Source organism: Chrysemys picta, chromosome 2 (genome assembly GCF_011386835.1).
Source record: "Chrysemys picta bellii isolate R12L10 chromosome 2, ASM1138683v2, whole genome shotgun sequence".
NCBI classification, from domain to species: Eukaryota; Metazoa; Chordata; order Testudines; family Emydidae; genus Chrysemys; species Chrysemys picta.
In genome coordinates, this window is record NC_088792.1 from 289,464,627 (window position 1) to 289,483,227 (window position 18,601).

The 18,601-nt window shown below is 48.6% G+C and overlaps 1 protein-coding gene across 5 annotated transcripts in view; it reads right to left on the minus strand.

Annotated features, from left to right (window-relative positions):
- MROH1 (maestro heat like repeat family member 1) overlaps nucleotides 1–18,601 on the minus strand; it is a 114,651-nt gene that overhangs the window by 89,313 nt on the left and 6,737 nt on the right. For all 5 annotated transcript variants that reach the window (XR_010598037.1, XM_005291142.5, XM_065582269.1 and 2 more), the window contains exons 3-6: nucleotides 9,137–9,282; nucleotides 8,405–8,536; nucleotides 5,523–5,685; nucleotides 1,715–1,813 (exon numbers count right to left, since the gene is read on the minus strand). Coding sequence is in view for 4 of the 5 variants with exons in the window: in XM_005291142.5 (XP_005291199.2) it covers nucleotides 1,715–1,813; nucleotides 5,523–5,685; nucleotides 8,405–8,536; nucleotides 9,137–9,282 (540 nt within the window). In the remaining variant the exon portion in view is untranslated. The remainder of the gene's footprint in view (nucleotides 1–1,714; nucleotides 1,814–5,522; nucleotides 5,686–8,404; nucleotides 8,537–9,136; nucleotides 9,283–18,601) is intronic.

Genomic DNA, 18,601 nt, shown 5'->3' on the forward strand with positions numbered 1-18,601 from the left:
GTTTCCCAGACTAGATGTGCTGCAGAGCGAGGGCACAGAAATCTCTCCCCTGCAGCTTGAGGGCCATTCAAAAGGTTCTGCCTGAATCCATTTGCTCCCAATACAGAGCTGCCCCAGCACGGCCCCGGCGTTCAGACAGCAGCAGGTGGGGATGGGCTGGCCAAAGAGGCTGCTCGCCCAGCAGGGTTGAGAGCAAAGCCGCTGCATCTGACAAAGCCTTTGAAAGGAGAATGGTGCTCGCACAGACCTGCCCTTCTCGTCTCAGCTAGCTGATAAAGGAAGACAAGTTTAGTGCATCCTCTACTGGGATATTTGAGATGACAATGTCACCGCCAGGTTCCTGGGACGACTACGGGACTCTGTCTTGGGCTGTAAGATAGTAACACAATAGCCCAGTAAAGCCCAACGGGGGCAGGTGGTTACAAAGAGACTAACTCACCAGCCAGACACACCAAGAACCACATCAAATTTGACCCAATGTGCCAGACGACCAACAGAACGCAGGCCCAAAGCCTGCTCTCGGCTGCGTGGGCAGCACCAGCTGGCGTCAAAAGGGAGACCCAGCATAGGTGTCAGCTACAGCTCACAAGCACGAAAAGCTCAGCTCGTCTCCAGATTTTCTGACACCCCCCCCAGCTCTAGGCTCACGTTTTCCACTCCGGCCCAGCCACGTCACAGAGTTTAATGAGTGTCACTGAGCGGAGGCTGTGGGCGAACTCCGAGATGTTCAATTCTGTACATCTTCAGTAAATTTCACTCTAGAGGCAAAAAATGTCACTGAAAGCCAAGGACACTTGGTCTCCTGCCTCTGACAGCAGTTTTGAGACCAGCGAGTTCACTGTACTGTACGAGCCCCTCCCCACCCCCGCTCCAGGAAGCTTCTAGTTAGTAATCTCTTTGGGGAAGGACCTAGGTTTTCTAAAGTAAAGTACTTTACCCATTTTAGGTGTGGAGATAATTGGCAGAAATGAAGTGCGAGAAAATCCCAGCACAGCAATTACTTTGTTCAGAACTGTGACCAGGTAAAGGCCTGAGTTTAGTTCATGCTGCTTGAGGGATGGGGAGAAACAGGAGGGTTCCTAGGCCTGCTGGAAGTAGATTTGGGGAGAAGATGCAGCAGTGGTGCTGCCACAGTTCTGAGACTAGGATCGATCCGTCAAGCTTTCATTCAAGTTTTCCCACCTCAGTTGGCAAAAGGGGACATTCCTCACCCCCTACAAAGCCATTTTAGTCCTCTGTGACTTGCCTCCCACCTCAAATTCATCACCCCGCCACCACTCACATCCTTGCCCAACGGGCTTCCGCACTGCCCCCAGCTAGGAGAGAGTTCAGACTCCTTGTCCACCGCCCTCGGTCCACCAACTGTTACATTTTCTGCAACACAAGAGACCATGTCCCGAACCAAAGATCCCACTGCTCCCTCCTCACCCATTTTATAGGGCATTGAACAGGCAAGGGGGAGGAACTGACCTGGGTTAGAGTCAAGCCAGTGCCCTAGAAATGAAAGGCTCGGTATCCTACCCCCAAGGCAGCCATCTCCCAAAGCCAATACTGCAGGTCTGCTCTGAAACAACCCCCCCGGCCTCTGGGCTGAGTCTTTCCTCCACAGAAAGAGGGGAGTTCCTTTACTGTGAAAGCTAAGGGAGATACAGCTCCCAAAGACAACCCTTCAGAAGCCAGCACAGCCTCAGTAAAAAGGAGCAAGCCACCTTACCATAGCAAAACACAGACTTCATGTGGTCCTGTTTGGCCATTCCCAGCATTGGCAGCATGGTCCCAAGGATGGAATTTAAGAAAGGCACCATCCCAAACACTGTAAGGGGAGAAAGGAGAAAGTTAGAGTGGAGCGAGGTGAATTGAAGCCAGGATCCTGTGGAAGAAGAACACTATGCAACCACGTAGTTCGAGACGGTCTGAGAATGCGTTTGTGGAGCTGATCAAATGGAGGTTGAGCAAGCAACTTGCTTTGGCATCTAACATTTGAGCCCCTGACTCTGCGGCCCTGACAATCTAATGTGGTTTGCGTGCTAGTTCTGAAACAGAAAAGCCAATTTGGAGATAAAAAGGAAGCTGCCAATTTCAACAGCTCAGGTACAGAGCCTACAACCCCAGAGTTATAAATGGAGTTTCAGCAGCTACCACCCCCTCAAGTGCCTGGAGTTGTATCAGCTTGGACTGTCCAAGACGCAGGCATCTGACCAGCCAAGAGCCACTTACTGCGACATTTCGTTAGCCAGCAGATCCCTGTGGATAACAGCAGATCTCTGGAATCTGTGTAGCCCAACAGCAGGCTTTTGACACTGGCCTATGGGACATGCCCATAAGAAATCAGGGAACTGCGGTTGAGGTTAGATTACCAGAGTGATGGCTCTCCGCTTTCCCAGACTACTCTGCCCCTTTCAGGAGGCTGATTGATTCTCAAGTGAGGAGAAACGTGGGGTACGTAAGACCAAGCATACAAGAGGGTCCCAGCACACTAGGGCTGAACAAAGGCGGGCTGTCTCCTTCTTACCATTATTATAAACTAAATCAACTGGACTAGAAATATAGCACTTACAGGTCAGTGTATAGTCTACAGAGCAGTATAAACAAGTCATTGGATGACATTTGAGTTTGTCCTGATGTCGCTAGTGCTTTTTATGGAGCCTGTTCTAAAACTAGGCAGATATCTAGATGAGTTGATGGACCCCCTGGAAGACCTCTGCATACCCCCAGATCTACTGTACCAGAAGATAAGAACAGAACGGCCAGACTGGGTCAGACCAAAGGTCCATCTAGCCCGGTATCCTGTCTTCTGACAGTGGCCAATGCCAGGTGCCCCAGAGGGAATGAACAGAACAGGGAATCAAGTGATTCATCCCCTGTTGCCCATTCCCAGCTTCTGGTAAACAGAGGCTAGGGACACCATCCCCGCCCATCCTGGCTAATAGCCATTGATGGACCTATCCTCCATGAACTTATCTAGTTCTTTTTTGAACCCTGTTCTAGTCTTGGCCTTCACAACATCCTCTGGCAAGGAGTTCCACAGGTTGACTGCGTTATGTGGAAAAATACTTCCTTTTGTTGGTTTAAAACCTCCTTGAAGTATTTTTCCACATAACGCAGTCAACCTGTGGAACTCCTTGCCAGAGGATGTTGTGAAGGCCAAGACTAGAACAGGGTTCAAAAAAGAACTAGATAAGTTCATGGAGGATAGGTCCATCAATGGCTGTTAGTCAAGATGGGCGAACAATTGGTTGAAGGCTCAAACTCAAAAGAGTAGTTATCAATGGCTCACTGTCAGACTAGGAGGACATATCTAATGGGCCCTGAACAAACCCTGTGGGACCAGTACTAAATATTTCTGTTAATGACTTGGATAATTGAGTGGAAAGTATGCTTATAAAGTTTTTGAATTATACAAGCTGGGAGGGTTGCAAGCACTGTGGAGAATAGGATTAGAATTAGAGGATCTTGGCAAATTAGAGAACTGATCTGAAATCAAGATTAAATTCACTAAAGACAAGTGCAAAGTACTACATTTAGGAATGGGGGGAATCAAACGCACAGCTATTAAATGGGGAATAACTGGCTAGGCGGTAACACTGCTGAAAAGGGAAACATGGGGGTTATAGTGGATCACAAATTGACTAGGAGTCAGTGTGATGCAATGGCAAGAAAGGATTAATATTCTGGGATGTACGAGGAGAGGTCACTGCCCCACTCTACTCGGTCCTGGGGAGGTCTCAGCTGGAGGATTGCGCCCAGTTCTGGGCCCCACGCTTTAGGAAAGATGTGAACAAACTGGAGAGTCCAGAGGAGCGCAACACAAGCAATAAAAAGGTTTAGAAACCCTGACCTATGAGGAAAGGTTTAAAAACTTGGTATGTTTAGCGTTGAGAAAAGATGGCTGGGGGGGCACCGAACAACAGTCTTATGTGCTAAGGGCGGTTCTAAAAAGAGGATGGAGAACAATTGTTCTCCATGTCCACTGATGGTGGGAAGTAGTATTGGGCTTAATCTACAGCAAGGGCGATTAAGGTTAGAAAGCTTTTATTACTTAACTCTAAAGTTAAAGTTAAGCTCTAGACTAGTCTAAGGAAGGTTGTGGGACACCCCCCCACCCCCACCCCCACCCCGAGGTTAACAGGCTGGACAGACACCTGTCCGGATGGTCTCGGTTTACTTGGTCCTGCCTCAGCACAGGGAACTGGACTAGACAACCTCTCAAGATCCCTTCCAGCCCCACATTTCTGAGTCTGACCTCTCCACCAGTGATGCCCTGCCCAGAGCTATGGTTTCTAGCTGATCACCAGGTAGCCTGTAAGGAAAGGCTGGAGACAGTAGCACAATACCAAGGACACTGCTCCACTACTTTCCCCACAAGCAGCGACGGGTGGGGAGACCACACCATGATTTAGTTTCACTTGTGAATTCAACATGTGAACCTGCATGTGCAGGATCTGGAGGCGGAGTGTGGAAGGGAGGCTACCTGCTACTCAATGAAAGCTCAGTGCTCAGAGCCCTGGACAGAGGCCCAAAAAGGGGGTTGGAGAGACTCCCAGAGGCAGAAAAGGGTCAGCCAATTCTTCTGGTTCAGAAGAGGAGCGGCTGTGCCTGATCACCAGCATTAGAGACAGGGTACAGGACACTTCCAAGTACTCGCATAGTCTCACTGGCGCCAGGTGTGGCAGTACTTCTCTTGGTCAAGTAAACCTCCAGTATACCGAGGGGGAAACTGAAGGCAAAGCTGTTGTGTGTCCTGCCCAGGGTCACAGCAGGGCAGCAGCAGAATCCGAAGTAGAACCCAGATCGGACTCCCAGGCTCTCGCTCCAGCCACACTGAGCCAGTGACTTCGCTTCCCTGCTCCAGCAGGAACTGGAGAATCCCTGACTGTCAAGAACACCCTGGCCCACACCCCACGAAGCTTCCCTCAAACTGCTGCAAGGCAGACCCATAAGAGCTGGTGCAACGTCTGCCCCCAGCTCTGTTCAATTGGAATCCTCATGCAGCAGCCTCGACCTCTCGAAATGGGGCTGTCTGTCCTTTCATTTACCAAGGGCCTGGCTTTCAGCCACCACGGACTAAAGCAAACAGAGCCAGGCAGGCCAAGTTCCAGAAAGCACCACCTCTTCCTCCACGGGCTCCAGGCATGGTCTCCTCAGCCCATCTGGAGGCAGGAGAGGCACGGTAAGCTACTGTATAGCAAACAAGTACATATTCCCCCTCCCCCTTTGGATTAGAGGGTTGAACCTGCAGTGCCTCTTCCTAGCACAGGCTTTCCAAACCCTCCGGCTGTACAAAACCCAGTTTTGAGTGAAATCCAGTGTGGTAGTTTATTTTTTAAAAATAGGAAGTGTGTCAACTACATTGAACTTCTTTGCAGAAGTTGACCACATCATGGAGGTAGCAGAGTTTATGCAGGGACTATTCCAGCTGACATGCTCTCAGAACAACTCTTCTCCATCTTTACCCCCAGCCCATGGAATCACCCGTCTCCAGTCGTCCTCTTCCTAAGAGAGATTAGGTGCAGATAACTTACCGTTTGACACAGAGAGGTTTGCGAAAGTCTGCATGATGAAATAATGAGGCAGGATCCCCGGCTGAAATTTGGTCAGCACCTCCTCCATCACTTTGTTGATAAAACGCCCCCCCGCAGCAACCAGGACATTGCTTGCTGCCTGCTGCCAGTCATAAATGATTTCCTAGGTCAAACAGAACAAGACCACATTAATCAAACAGTTACAGACCACCCCTGCAAGATGCTCTGCGCACGACAGTTCCTATTATCCAGGGAGAGCATACGCACTTTCCCACGCTGCCTGGTCAACTCTGCAAGTTCACAGGACAGACCACATACAGAAAAATGGCAGATTTGGGGGGAGCAGGGCACTGGAAGAGTCAGGGATCAGTTTTGGGACCAATCTTATTTAATCTTTATTACTGACCTTGGCACAAAAAGTGGGAATGTGCTAATAAATTTGGCGGATGACACAAAGCTGGGAGGTATTGTTAATACAGAGAAGGACCGGGATATCCTACAGGAAGATCTGGATGACCTTGTAAACTGGAGTAATAGTAATAGTATGAAATTTAGTAGTGAAGAGTGCAAGGTCATGCACTTAGGGATTAATAACAAGAATTTTGGTTATAGATTGGGGACGCATCAGTTGGAAGTAAAGGAGAAGGACCTTGGAGTATTGGTTGATCACAGGATGACTGAGCAGCCAATGTGATATGGCTGTGGAAAAAACTAATGTGGTCTTGGGATGCATCAGGCGAGGTATATCCAGTAGAGATCAGGAGGTGTTAGTACCATTATACAAGGCCCTGGTGAGACCTCATCTGGAATATTGTGTGCAGTTCTGGTCTCCCATGTTTAAGAAGAATGAATTCAAACTGGAACAGGTTCGGAGAAGGGCTACTAGGATGATCCGAGGAATGGAAAACCTGTCTTATGAAAGAAGACTCAAAGAGCTTGGCTTGTTTAGCCTAACCAAAAGAAGGCTGAGGGGAGATATGATTGCTCTTTATAAATATATCAGAGGGATAAATACCAGGGAGTGAGAGGAATTATTTAAGCTTAGTACCAATGTGGGCACAAGAATAAATGGATATAAACTGGACATTAGGAAGTTTAGACTTTAAATTAGATGAAGGTTTCTAACCATTAGAGGAGTGAAGTTCTGGCAACAGCCTTCCAAGGGGAGCAGTGGGGGCAAAACACATATCTGGCTTAAGCTTGATAAATTTATGGAGGGGATGGTACGATGGGATAGCCTAATTTTGGCAATTAACTGATCTTTGATTATTACCAGGTAAATATGCCCAATGGCCTGTGATGGGATGTTAGATGGGGTGGGATCTAAGTTACTACAGAAAATTCTTTCCTGGGTGTCTGGTTGGTGAGTCTTGCCCACATGCTCAGGGTTTAGCTGATCACCATATTTGGGGTCGGGAAGGAATTTTCCTCCAGGGCAGATTAGCAGAGGCCCTGGGGGTTTTTCACCTTCCTCTGCAGCATGGGGCACGGGTCACTTGCTGGAGGATTCTCTGCACCTTGAGGTCTTTAAACCACGATTTGAGGACTTCAATGGCTCAGACATAGGTCAGGGGTTTGTTACAGGAGTGGGTGGGTGAGATTCTGTGGCCTGCATTATGCAGGAGGTCAGACTAGATGATCATAGACTTTAAGGTCAGAGGGACCACTAAGTCTAGGAGAGAGACTGGCCCATCACATCCAGAAGGGCAGCGGCAGCGACTGAAGCGATGCAGGGAGGAGAGAGGGGAAAGAACGAGGAACAGGTCAGAACCCCTGCAGGGATAGCTCAGTGGTTTGAGCATTGGCCTGCTAAACCCAGGGTTGCGAGTTCAATGCCTGAGGGGGCCACTTAGGGATCTAGGGCAAAATCAGTACTTGGTCCTGCTAGTGAAGGCAGGGGGCTGGACTCGATGACCTTTCAAAGTCCCTTCCAGTTCTAGGAGATAGAGAAAAAAAAATTAATGGAGATCCTCTCTCCCTAACCCCAAATCAGAGATGCATATTGTAAGGAGACAACACAGGAGGAGAAATGGAGGGAAGCATCACGGAACGAGCCAGTTAGATAAAAAGAACAGTAACTGCTCGCTTAACGTTGTAGTTCTGTTCCTGAAAACTGCAACTTTAAGTGAAACAATGTTAAGCAAATCCAATTTCCCCATAAGAATTAATGTGAATGGGGGGGGTTAGGGTACAGGGAAATTTTTTTTGCCAGACAAAATATATTTTTATATACACACACACACACACAGTAAGTACAAGTTTTAAACAATTGAATACTGTACACAGCCATGATGATTGTGAAGTTGGGTTGAGGTGGAGGAGTCAGAGGGTGGGATATTTCCAGGGAATGCCTTGCTGCTAAAATGATGAACTACCACTCGGCTGAGCCCTCAAGGGTTAACATGTTGTTAACGTAGCCTCACACTCTACAAGGCAGCACCAATAAAGAGAGGGGATGGCCTTGTCAACACTGGTTCTCCACTTGAAGGGAGTTACCTTACTCTTCATGTGCCAGTATGTTTACACCTGTATCTGCAATTTTCACTCCATGCATCTGAAGAAGTGGATTTTTTACCCACAAAAGCTTATGCCCAAATAAATCTGTTAGTGTTTAAGGTGCCACCAGCTCCTCATTGTTTTTGGGGAGCTGATAGGGGGCTGCCAGCCCACCCTGGTTCCAACCCCCACCAGCTAGCTCCAATGGGCTGCTCTTCCTGCAAGCAGTGGACAAAGCAGGTGGCTGCCAAATGACATTATAAGGGAGCATTGCGAAACTTTAAACGAGCTTGTTCCCTAATTGATCAGCAACGTAACAAGTTAACCGGGACCACGTTAAGTGAGGAGTTACTGTAACAGAACTAGCTATAGCTTCCAGCTCATACCTTTGACTTGGTCATTTCATTGGATGCCAGAAAGATAACGATCTTGGCCGTGCTTTTGTCCAGATAATCAATGTTATTCTTCAGCACCGCTTCCATCGCCTTCAGAATTATTATCCGGTGGGGGTAAGCCAGCTGAGGAAAACAGAGCCACACGCGATTCCAACACTAAGCGCAAGTCAGAGCATCAGCTAGATCTCCACCCGAACAAAGCGCTCACCCCCCCTTTGAACCGTTTCAGCCTCTAGGAGGGGTCTGCAGCGCACCCCACATTCCAAGGCCCTGAATCTTTCTGCCTAGTCTGCTTGGTGCTGTTGGTCAGAGGCCCTCCTGATGACTAAATGCACCTGCGGGACAGCTAGCAGTGGGATTTGCAAAGCAGAAATTTAGCTACAGCTCCCACTGATGTGACATGTCAGCCTCAGCAGAGAGCCTTGGGGTACCCCCCCAGTTAGCTTTTGGCCATGCTGAAAAGCTGACTAGTCCAACTCCTTTCTGCCTGTTTCCGATACTCGACAGTCCTTACCTCTCAGACTAGTTTGTTTCTTTAATAGAACCTTGGGAGCAGCTTTGACAGACTTTTTAGAGCCCCAGTGATAGTCACCCATATCCCTTTATGCACGGCTCCTGCACACGTGCTCCCCAGGCATCCTCCCAGCCATCTCCCGATCAGTACTGCAGCCGGACGGGATTCGCTCTGCATCCCGGCCCTGAAGACAGAGAGCAAAGCCATACCTTGTCATGCTGCCGCAGGTATTCATCACAAGAGTTTAGGATCTCCTCAGGCTCGCTCTCTCCCAAGTAGCACAGAGCATTGTAGATCTGTTCTTGGACTAATGGATCCTTATCAGTGGTGGCATCCATCAGCGTCACGGCAAGTTCTGAGAAAGACACATGAAGCGTGAAACGCGCTTTCCAGCACCAGTACAGGAATCTCTGCCCCTAGAAGGGAGGGAAGAGCCACTGCTGCCCCTACCTCAGGCACGTTCGCTCTCCCCCGAGCGAATGACAAGCCAGGACTCCCACCCTGCCTTTCCTCTGGGCCATAAGAGACCACGGTGCCGATGGAGCATTCCTGCCACAGCACCTGCCTCTCAACCTTCAATTAGCCTTGGGTGAATCGCTCACCTCCACCCCTTCTAAAACCCCACACCTGACCCCTCCCTCCCTCCAGCAGAGTCCGGGGAATTATTTACCCCCAGCATCTCCGTATACGCTCTGACAGTTCCCAGTTAAGCCCCCTTTATCCAAGGCTGAGTCTCCCCTTCTCCCGGTGGTTCAGTGACCTACATTCTCTCCCGTTATAGAGCTCTCAGCTCCCATTTTCTCCTAAGGCAGCTTTCAACACAGCTGGTTCCTCAGTCAGTCAGTCGCCTTTGTTTAACTTCGCCTTTTGAGACGGCGGCTCTGTGTATGCTTACAGCCAAGTGCAGAGCCCAGACACCGCGCAGGTACGAACAGCTCAGCTTAGATGAGCAGAGTGCCCGACACTCGAACCCCCAGCGTATACGTCCTACGGGACGGGCTCTCGACACACCCGAGCAGGGTCTCCCATACCGACACGGCTATTTTTAGGCAGCCTCTGCCTTTCCCCGAGGCATGTGGCAACACATGCAGTGCCGGTCTTCCACATGCAGCCCTCAGTGTAGACAGAGCCTTAATGGATCAAGCACCAAGTCTCTTAGGCTTGGTCTACACTAAACCCCCAAATCGAACTAAGGTACACAACTTCAGCTACGTGAATAACGTAGCTGAAGTCGACGTACCTTAGTTCGAACTTACCGCGGTCCAGACGCGGCAGGCAGGCTCCCCCGTCGACTCCGCGTACTCCTCGCGGCGAGCAGGATTACCGGAGTCGACGGGGAGCACTTCTGAGTTTGATTTATCGCGTCCAGACAAGACGCGATAAATCGAACCCAGAAGTTCGATTGCCTGCCGCCGAACCAGCGCGTAAGTATAGACAAGCCCTTAGTAAAACAGGTTTTGTAGACCTAGAATTGGTTCCACAGCCCTTCTCTGAACGCTCTCCACTTTTCAAACACCATTTGTGAGTGCCAGCTGCAAAATCCTTCAGAGAATCCCCTTCCCAACACGGCCTTCGCGATCCGGCTCCTTGGCTTTAGCTCCCAAGGCTGTAAGGGTTGAGCCCTCGGTAGCACTGGAGGAGCTTAGAACCTGGCTGCACCAGAAGCTCTCCGGAAAGAGGCCTACACTGGCTCTCAAGGGATGAGCGGAGGGGATCAAGGAAGACTTTCCTGTCACTAACGTCTGTGATGCCCAAGTCTTCTTAACCCGCTGACATCCCTTTGATTAGCAGCTGTCTGGAAGTGAAAGGAGTCCAAGTCAATGCTCCGGCAGCTGGCAAGAACGGAAGGCCATCCATAGCTGCAGGGGCAACAGACCAGCACTAACATGCCCAACTAGCCAGTTCAGGAGCTGAAAGGTAGGCGGCGGCACTCTGCTTTGGAGAGCAGAAATCCACCACCTAGAGGGGTCTTTATAGAGAGTTCTTTATAGCAGAAGGTCCCATTGGGACTCCACAGGCCCCTGTTAAAATCAGCTATCCCAAGGCCGGTCTGAAGATTGGGCTCAGGGAGAGGGCACCAGCTAGAGATCCCTACTTCAGCCCAGAAGGTACACTTTTACTACCTTGTTACCAGCATTCCCCCAGCACCGGCGCACAGCACCAGAAGCATGCAGACATTCAGCACCAAAGAGGTTAACTCTAGTTTGAGGAGGAGCAGCATACTTCTCACCAGACTGAATTAATCCAAAGATTATTCATTGGTGAAGGCTTTGAAAGGTCGGGGTGGGCAGAACAGAAGATCATAGAAGATGTTCTAAGGGTTAATTACTCTCATTGTTAAAAATCCAGACTGAATTGGTCTAGCTTCAACTTCTAACCAGCCATTGGATCATGTTAGACCTTTCTCTGCTAGAGAAGAGAGCCAGTTATCAAATACTTGTTCCCCATGTAGGTATTTACAGACGGATCACGTCACCCTTAACCTGCTCTTTGTTAAGCTAAATAGACTCAAAGGAGTTCAATCTAGCACTATAGAACATTTTTACAAGCTTCTCGTCATTCTCATGGCTCTTCTCTGAGCCCTCTCCAGTTTATCAACATCCTTCTCAAATTGTTGACACCAGAACTGGACCCAGTACTCCAGGAGTGGTCACAACAGTGCCAAAGACACAGGTAAAATAACCTCTACTCCTACTTGAGATCCCCATTTGTCCATCCCAAGATTGCGTTAGTCCTTCTGGCCACAGCATCACAATGGGAACTCATGTTAAGCTGATTACCTACCATGCACCCCAAATCTTTTTCAGAGTCACTGCTTCCCAGGATAGAATGCCCCACTCGGTAAGTATGGCTTGCAATCTGTCCCTAGGTGGTTACATTTAGCCATATCCAAATGCATATTGTTGGCTTGTGCCCAGTTTACTAAGCAATCCATATCAGGTTGGATCAGTGACCTGGCCTCCTCCATATTTACCACTCCCACAATGTGTGTCATCGGCAATCTTTATCAGTGATCACTTTTTTTAAATCAATGACTTGGAAGAAAACAAAATCAAGTAGCATAGGGCCAAGAACTGATCCCTGGGGGACCCCACTAGAAACTCACCCACTCAAAGCTCCATTTACAGTGACATTGGGACCTATCACATAGTTCTCTTTAAGCACTGAGCATAGTGCAATTCACTCCGAGGTACAAAACATGACTCTCTGAAGCTCAAACCCGAAAGATATTTAATACCCATCAGCTGGCCATGTACAACCTTGACTGTCAGCTTCTCTTGCTTGCCTTGCAGAGAAATAACACATGAGGCATTTTGCCTTGACTCCGTTCTTATTACCTACATTTCTTCTGGTTTCTAAAGAAGAGGCATTTTTCTAGCTTCTTGGTCTTGCACCAACTGTCTCCAGATTAGCGAGTCTGCCCCATACTCTGTTTTGCACATAGATCCTTTGCCAAGTTTAGCATGCAGGACTATAAAGCAGATTATCTGGAACCTGCTCCCAGAGCAAGTCAGCATGAATCAGATATGGCTAGACTAGGGTAACAGAAACCACACAAGATTTGCTCACTGCAGAGCCAGGTAACATCCCCTCTTCCACAGCATGGCTAACTACTAGCAACACTGTTTTAAACACTGAATCAGCCACATGAAGCCTGTTTGAGAAGAGGTCTATGGGCTACCTCAAGCCACCTGAAAAGAGGTGCTCAAAATACACCACTTGAGGCTTTGTGAAAATACACCAAGACAACAGGGAGTTTAGGGAGGATCTTTGTGCCGCCCCGAGGAAAGTGCAGGTTGGAACCCCAGGCCCTTCTGCTCTGAACCAGCAGAGGCGTTTTTGCTCTGCCCTCAGTTGATGAAGAAACACCTTCAGCCTTCACATTTCAGGTGCCAGGGCTGCACAGCAGGAAGTGGGCAAACCAGACCCTGGGGCACAAGCAGCAGGGGTGGGAAGGGAGGACATCTTATCATCTGACTTAGATGGCTCTGTGCAGGTGGACCAAGGAAGCTGGGTTAGTGAGATACAAGGAGTAAACCGATAGCTACCAGATTTGGAAAAACGCCACCATCCTGGCTGTCAAAATCTCTACTACCGTGCTGGCCTTGTGCCAAGTGGACAGCCACTGGGGCATGCCGCTCTTTCTCCAGAGTGGAAATTGTTCTGGTCAAACCCAGCAGCACACACTACTCGTTCAGAGTATTCTTCCCAGCATGCATTGCCTTCCCTTTGTTAACACTGAATTCTAGCTGCCCCTGGGTGTCCCACTTGCCTAGCTTTGGGTCACAGATTAAGACCAGAAGGGACTGTCAGGATCATCTAGTCCAGGGGTTCTCAAACATCATCGCACCACAATCCCCTTCTTACAACAAAAATTACTACACGATTCCAGGAGGGGCGACGGAAGCCTGAGCCCACCCAAGCTCTGCCACCTTGGGGGGAGCGCAGCGAAGCTGAAGGGCTTGAGCCGGAGATGGGGGCCTGTAACCGGAGCCCCACCAAGGGCTGAAGCCCTGGGCCCCAGTAAGTCCAACACCAGCCCTGGTGACCCCATTAAAACGGAGTTGAGACCCACTGACTCTAGTCTCCTACCTAAGAGGCCATCAAACTCCCCCCAGTAATTCCTCCCTCAAGCCCATGATTTCTGGTTGAGCTAGACTAGAGCATCCTTTAGAGCAACAGCCAATCTGTAACTGAAAGTGTCAAGAGCCTGAGAATCTACCACTCCCCTTGGCAAGTTGCTCCAGTAGTGAGCTACCCTTGCTGTCCAAGAACGTGTCCTGCCGAGTCCCTCAAGGTCTAACTAACCTCCATAACTAACATCATCTGCCGGTTTACACTACCTCATGGACCACCCTTGTATCCTGCTCAATACTAAACAGCCTGGGATGGACTGAGACGCCTGCCATTTATCTGTAACACTGCATCTAGCAGTGCAGTGCCGACACGGCCCTAGTCACGGATCAGACCCCACCGTGCTCAGCAGTTTACAGGCATGAAGCAGACAGTGCCTGGGCTGGAGACTTCAGCAGCTCATGTGGTGATAAGATGCAACAGGTGAGAGACAAGTGGGGTGGAGGGATAACAAGGTAACCGTGCAGACAGATCTGTTCCCCTAACTAGTCACTAGTGGCCACCAGCCCAGCCAAGGTCAGATGGGGTGATTTACTGGCACCAGAGCAGAGGTGTGTGTGATGGAAGAGGATATGGTGGCGGCTTTATGACCAGTGTCAGGGAATTTCGCTTTCATGCTGTCTTACAGATGGGTAAAGTACAACAATGTTTGTGGGAGAAGTAGCCAAGGAGGCGACCCAGCCTTTCTGTATCTTGGCCAGTTTCTAGTCCGCATCAGCACGTTACGCTCACCTCACAATGACTTTGTTTCTTTGATACTTCTTGTGAGGACCTTTGCCAGAGGCTTTTAAATTGGTTTTAGCACCAGTTCTCCTTTAACCACTTTTGTGCACAAGTTTACACATTGTCTCTGCAGCTCCCTATTACTGGATTTTATTGTCAGCACATGGTATTGCATGATCAGAGCAAGTCTACAGCCTTCTCCCTGAGCTTCGCTACAGCCCATGGCTCCGCCCCACTGAAGAAGTAGATCAGATGCCCCACTGCATCTATTGCCACAGGGCGGAGGGAACATGTCCCCACACCGGGAGAAGTGAGAAAGGCAGGAAGGTGCATGTTGCTTTTCCCACTTCTCAGGTGATTGTAACAGCTCAGTCTTCAGTCACTCAATTTTAGAAATAGTTTGTCTCCTCTTGAGGTCCCTTCCAGTCCTATGATTCTGTGATAACCAACAAGGCTGTCAAGTTAAACAGAGCCAGACACCTCATTAACTCCATATACTGCTGTTTATCGTTATGGGCCTACAGCAATTTTCAGTCCAAGCCAGCTTGAACGTTTCAGGAGCTCTAGATCTCTATCAACAACTTTAATTCTAGGCCTTTCATTATCCTGCACTCCCGTCAGACACCCATGTTGTAATATAATTACATACAATTAGAGGGCACAGCATGTGTGCCTGTAATGCTAACGATGTTTATTTGGGGTGGTGAAGCAGTCAGTCAGTTGCTCTGGCTGGGGTCAGGATCTGTGGCAGGAGCAGCTGTGCGCACAGGTAAATGCCAACGTTGAATCGTTTAGAGGAGAGTTGCCGTCTACCACAGCTCTTGGCTTCCTCTTTTTGATGCTGAAAGATTCTATTTCCACATGTTTGTCTAGCGTCATTAGCCAGTTGTCAGGATCGCATTTTCCTCTTCAGAGGGGAATCGGTCCTCTGGCTCCTCCCCTCTTAGACTAGTATCAGGGGGTAGCCGTGTTAATCTGTATCAAGTATCGGGGGGGGTCCTCACCCACAACCACTTCAGATTTGGGGGCAACGTATACCTTCAAGTCAGCGGCACTGCTATGGGTACCTGCATGGCCCCACAGTATGCCAACATTTTTTTGGCTGACTTAGAACGACGCTTCCTCAGCTCTCGTTCCCTAGCGCCCCTCCTCTACTTGCGCTACATTGATGACATCTTCATCATATGGACCCACGGAAAGGAGGCCCTTGAAGAATTCCACCTGGACTTCAACAATTTCCACCCCACCATCAACCTCAGCCTGGACCAGTCCACACAAGAGATCCACTTCCTGGACACTACAGTGCAAATAAGTGATGGTCACATAAACACCATCCTATACCAGAAAACCTACATGCCTCCAGCTTCCATCCAAGACAGACAGAGGCAAACACCTACAAGATCTTTATCAAGCATTCGTAAAACTACAATACCCACCTGGGGAACTGAGGAAACAGATTGACAGAGCAAGACAGGTACCCAGAAATCACCTACTACAGGACAGGCCCAACAAGGACAACAACAGAACACCACTGGCCATCACATACAGCCCCCAGCTAAAACCTCTCCAGCGCATTATCCACGATCTACAACCTATCCTGGAAAATGATCCCTCACTCTCACAGACCTTGGGAGGCAGGCCAGTCCTCGCTTACAGACAACCCCCCCAACCTGAAGCAAATACTCACCAGCAACTACACACCACACCACAGAAACACCAATCCAGGAACCAATCCCTGTGGCAAACCTCGTTGCCTACTCTGTCCCCATATCTACTCTGGCAACAGCATCAGAGGACCCAACCACATCAGCCACACCATCAAGGGCTCATTCACCTGCACGTCCACTAATGTTATATATGCCATCGTGTGCCAGCAATGCCCCTCTGCCATGTACATTGGCCAAACCGGACAGTCCTTCCGCAAATAAATGGACACAAATCGGACATCAGGAATGGTAACATACATAAGCCAGTAGGTGAACACTTCAATCTCCCTGGTCATTCTATTACAGATTTAAAAGTCACTATCACTGAACAAAAAAAACTTCAGAAACAGACTTCAAAGAGAAACAGCAGAACTAAAATTCATTTGCAAATTCAACACCATTAATCTGGGCTTGAATAGGGACTGGGAGTGGCTGGCTCATTACAGAAGCAGCTTTTCCTCTCCTGGAATTCAGAGTAGCAGCCAGGTTAGTCTGTATGTGCAAAAAGAACAGGAGTACTTGTGGCAAATTTGTTAGTCTCTAAGGTGCCACAAGTACTCCTGTTTTCTCCTGGAATTGACACCTCATCTATTATTGGGAGTGGACTACATCCACCCTGATTGAATTGGTCCTGTCAACACTGGTTCTCCACTTGTGAGGTAACTCCCTGCTCTGCATGGGTCAGTATATAATGCCTGCATCTGTAACTTTCACTCTATGCATCTGAAGAAGTGGTTTTTACCCACGAAAGTTTATGCCCAAATAAATGTTAGTCTTTAAGGTGCTACCAGACTCCTTAGACAGTGTTCCTGGAGGTTAGAACAGGATTCTCAGGACAAGAATGTCAGCCAGAGAGCACACCAGGGTCACACCCTATTTACATCCAGGGTGAGCCCAGGTAGGGCCATCAGGATTATTCTTCCTTGTGTTAAGGCACTGAAATAAATGGGAGTCCCTAAACGACAAGTCACTAGACTCCCTGAAAGCCACTGCAGGGATCACGTCCTTAACATGACAGGTTTCAGAGTAGCAGCCGTGTTAGTCTGTATCCGCAAAAAGAACAGGAGTACTTGTGGCACCTTAGAGACTAACAAATTTATTAGAGCATAAGCTTTCGTGGGCTACAGCCCACTATGTATCCGAAGAAGTGGGCTGTAGCCCACGAAAGCTTATGCTCTAATAAATTTGTTAGTCTCTAAGGTGCCACAAGTACTCCTGTCCTTAACATGAGTATTCGAGAGGACTGCATACCTCACTATCTGTAAAGAGCCTAAGGATTGTTTGTATGTGCATCCCAAGAACAGGATTCTTGAAAATATGGGTCATCTTTCAGATCCCAATGCAAGTCAAAGCAGTTCTTCGCCCACGTCCGGCACCTCCTGGCTCTAGCATGCCAGCAGTAGGCATTTATCTACTGCTGGATCAAAGCAACATACACCCACCAAGACAGACCTGTTGTGAATAACCCACATGAGTGGCTATTAACATAATGGTACGTTATGCTGTTAAAAACATTCCAGGTGGCGTTCAGGATTTCGAAAGGAGCGTGTAAGGCCTTGGTTATATACAAGTTGCACTTTTTCCACAAGAGAAGTCTTAAACTGATTTTTGTAAACTACACAAATACCAGAGTTTAAGTAAAACAGCAAATCACTTCTTCACTGACTTCAGTCGATCAAAATGAGCCATGTTTGCATCCATCTAAAAAAATGTTCACAATTTCAGAGATTTCATAACGGATTTTAGTTAAATTGGTGCAGTTTGCAATATAGAGAAGGCCAAAGATTCCTTTGCTCTTAACTCTTCTATTAGAAATGAGACTTGCCACCCCCACCCAGCCCTGCCAGGCACACACATCTCCAAAGGCTATCAAAAAAACTGACTTGCAGCCATGAGCAATAGATTAATTTGATGCTATATCGCTTGTGAGTCACTCGGGAGATCACAGGTAAGATACAGTGCCAATGGGCTCTCAAGTGAGCCCCAGGCAGTCAAGTTTAGTCCCATTAAGAAATGCTTGGAACAGTCTCCCTAGGGAAGTGGTGGAAGGGCCATCAGGTAGGCCATTTAAAACGAGACCGGACAAGGTAGACTCCTACTACAAGGAACAATCCTGCCCTAACCTCCATGGGACAGGCTAGATGAGATCTTAGCTTAGAGGGCTTCCAGTGGGAAGCCAGAAGAGGGAAGGGAGGGAAAGGATTCAAGGTGAAAACACACATAAGAGCACAAAATTAATGCTGATGTCACAACAAAGGTCATTTTGCAGCAAGACAGCTGCCACCATGAGCAGGGGGCTCTGGGTACTCATTGTAGTTAGAAACTTGATTTTCAATTATACTGCAGTGGACGGTTGGCCAGTCCACCTATGGGCCAATTATAGTTGTGAGTCCAGCCATTCTTTTGCTACCCTGCTCAAACTCATCATCCACAAGTCCACAAAGAGCTGGACTGATTCCCTCTGCTGCTGCTCCTTGCTCTGAGCCTCTCCTCCACCAAAGAGACCCCACACCCCTCTCTTCTTTGTAATCTTTCCCCACTGTTGCAGTCTGGTATTGAGATGCTCAATACCATCCCCAGCTGGAACATTAGCTCTTATTTAAAAGCTAA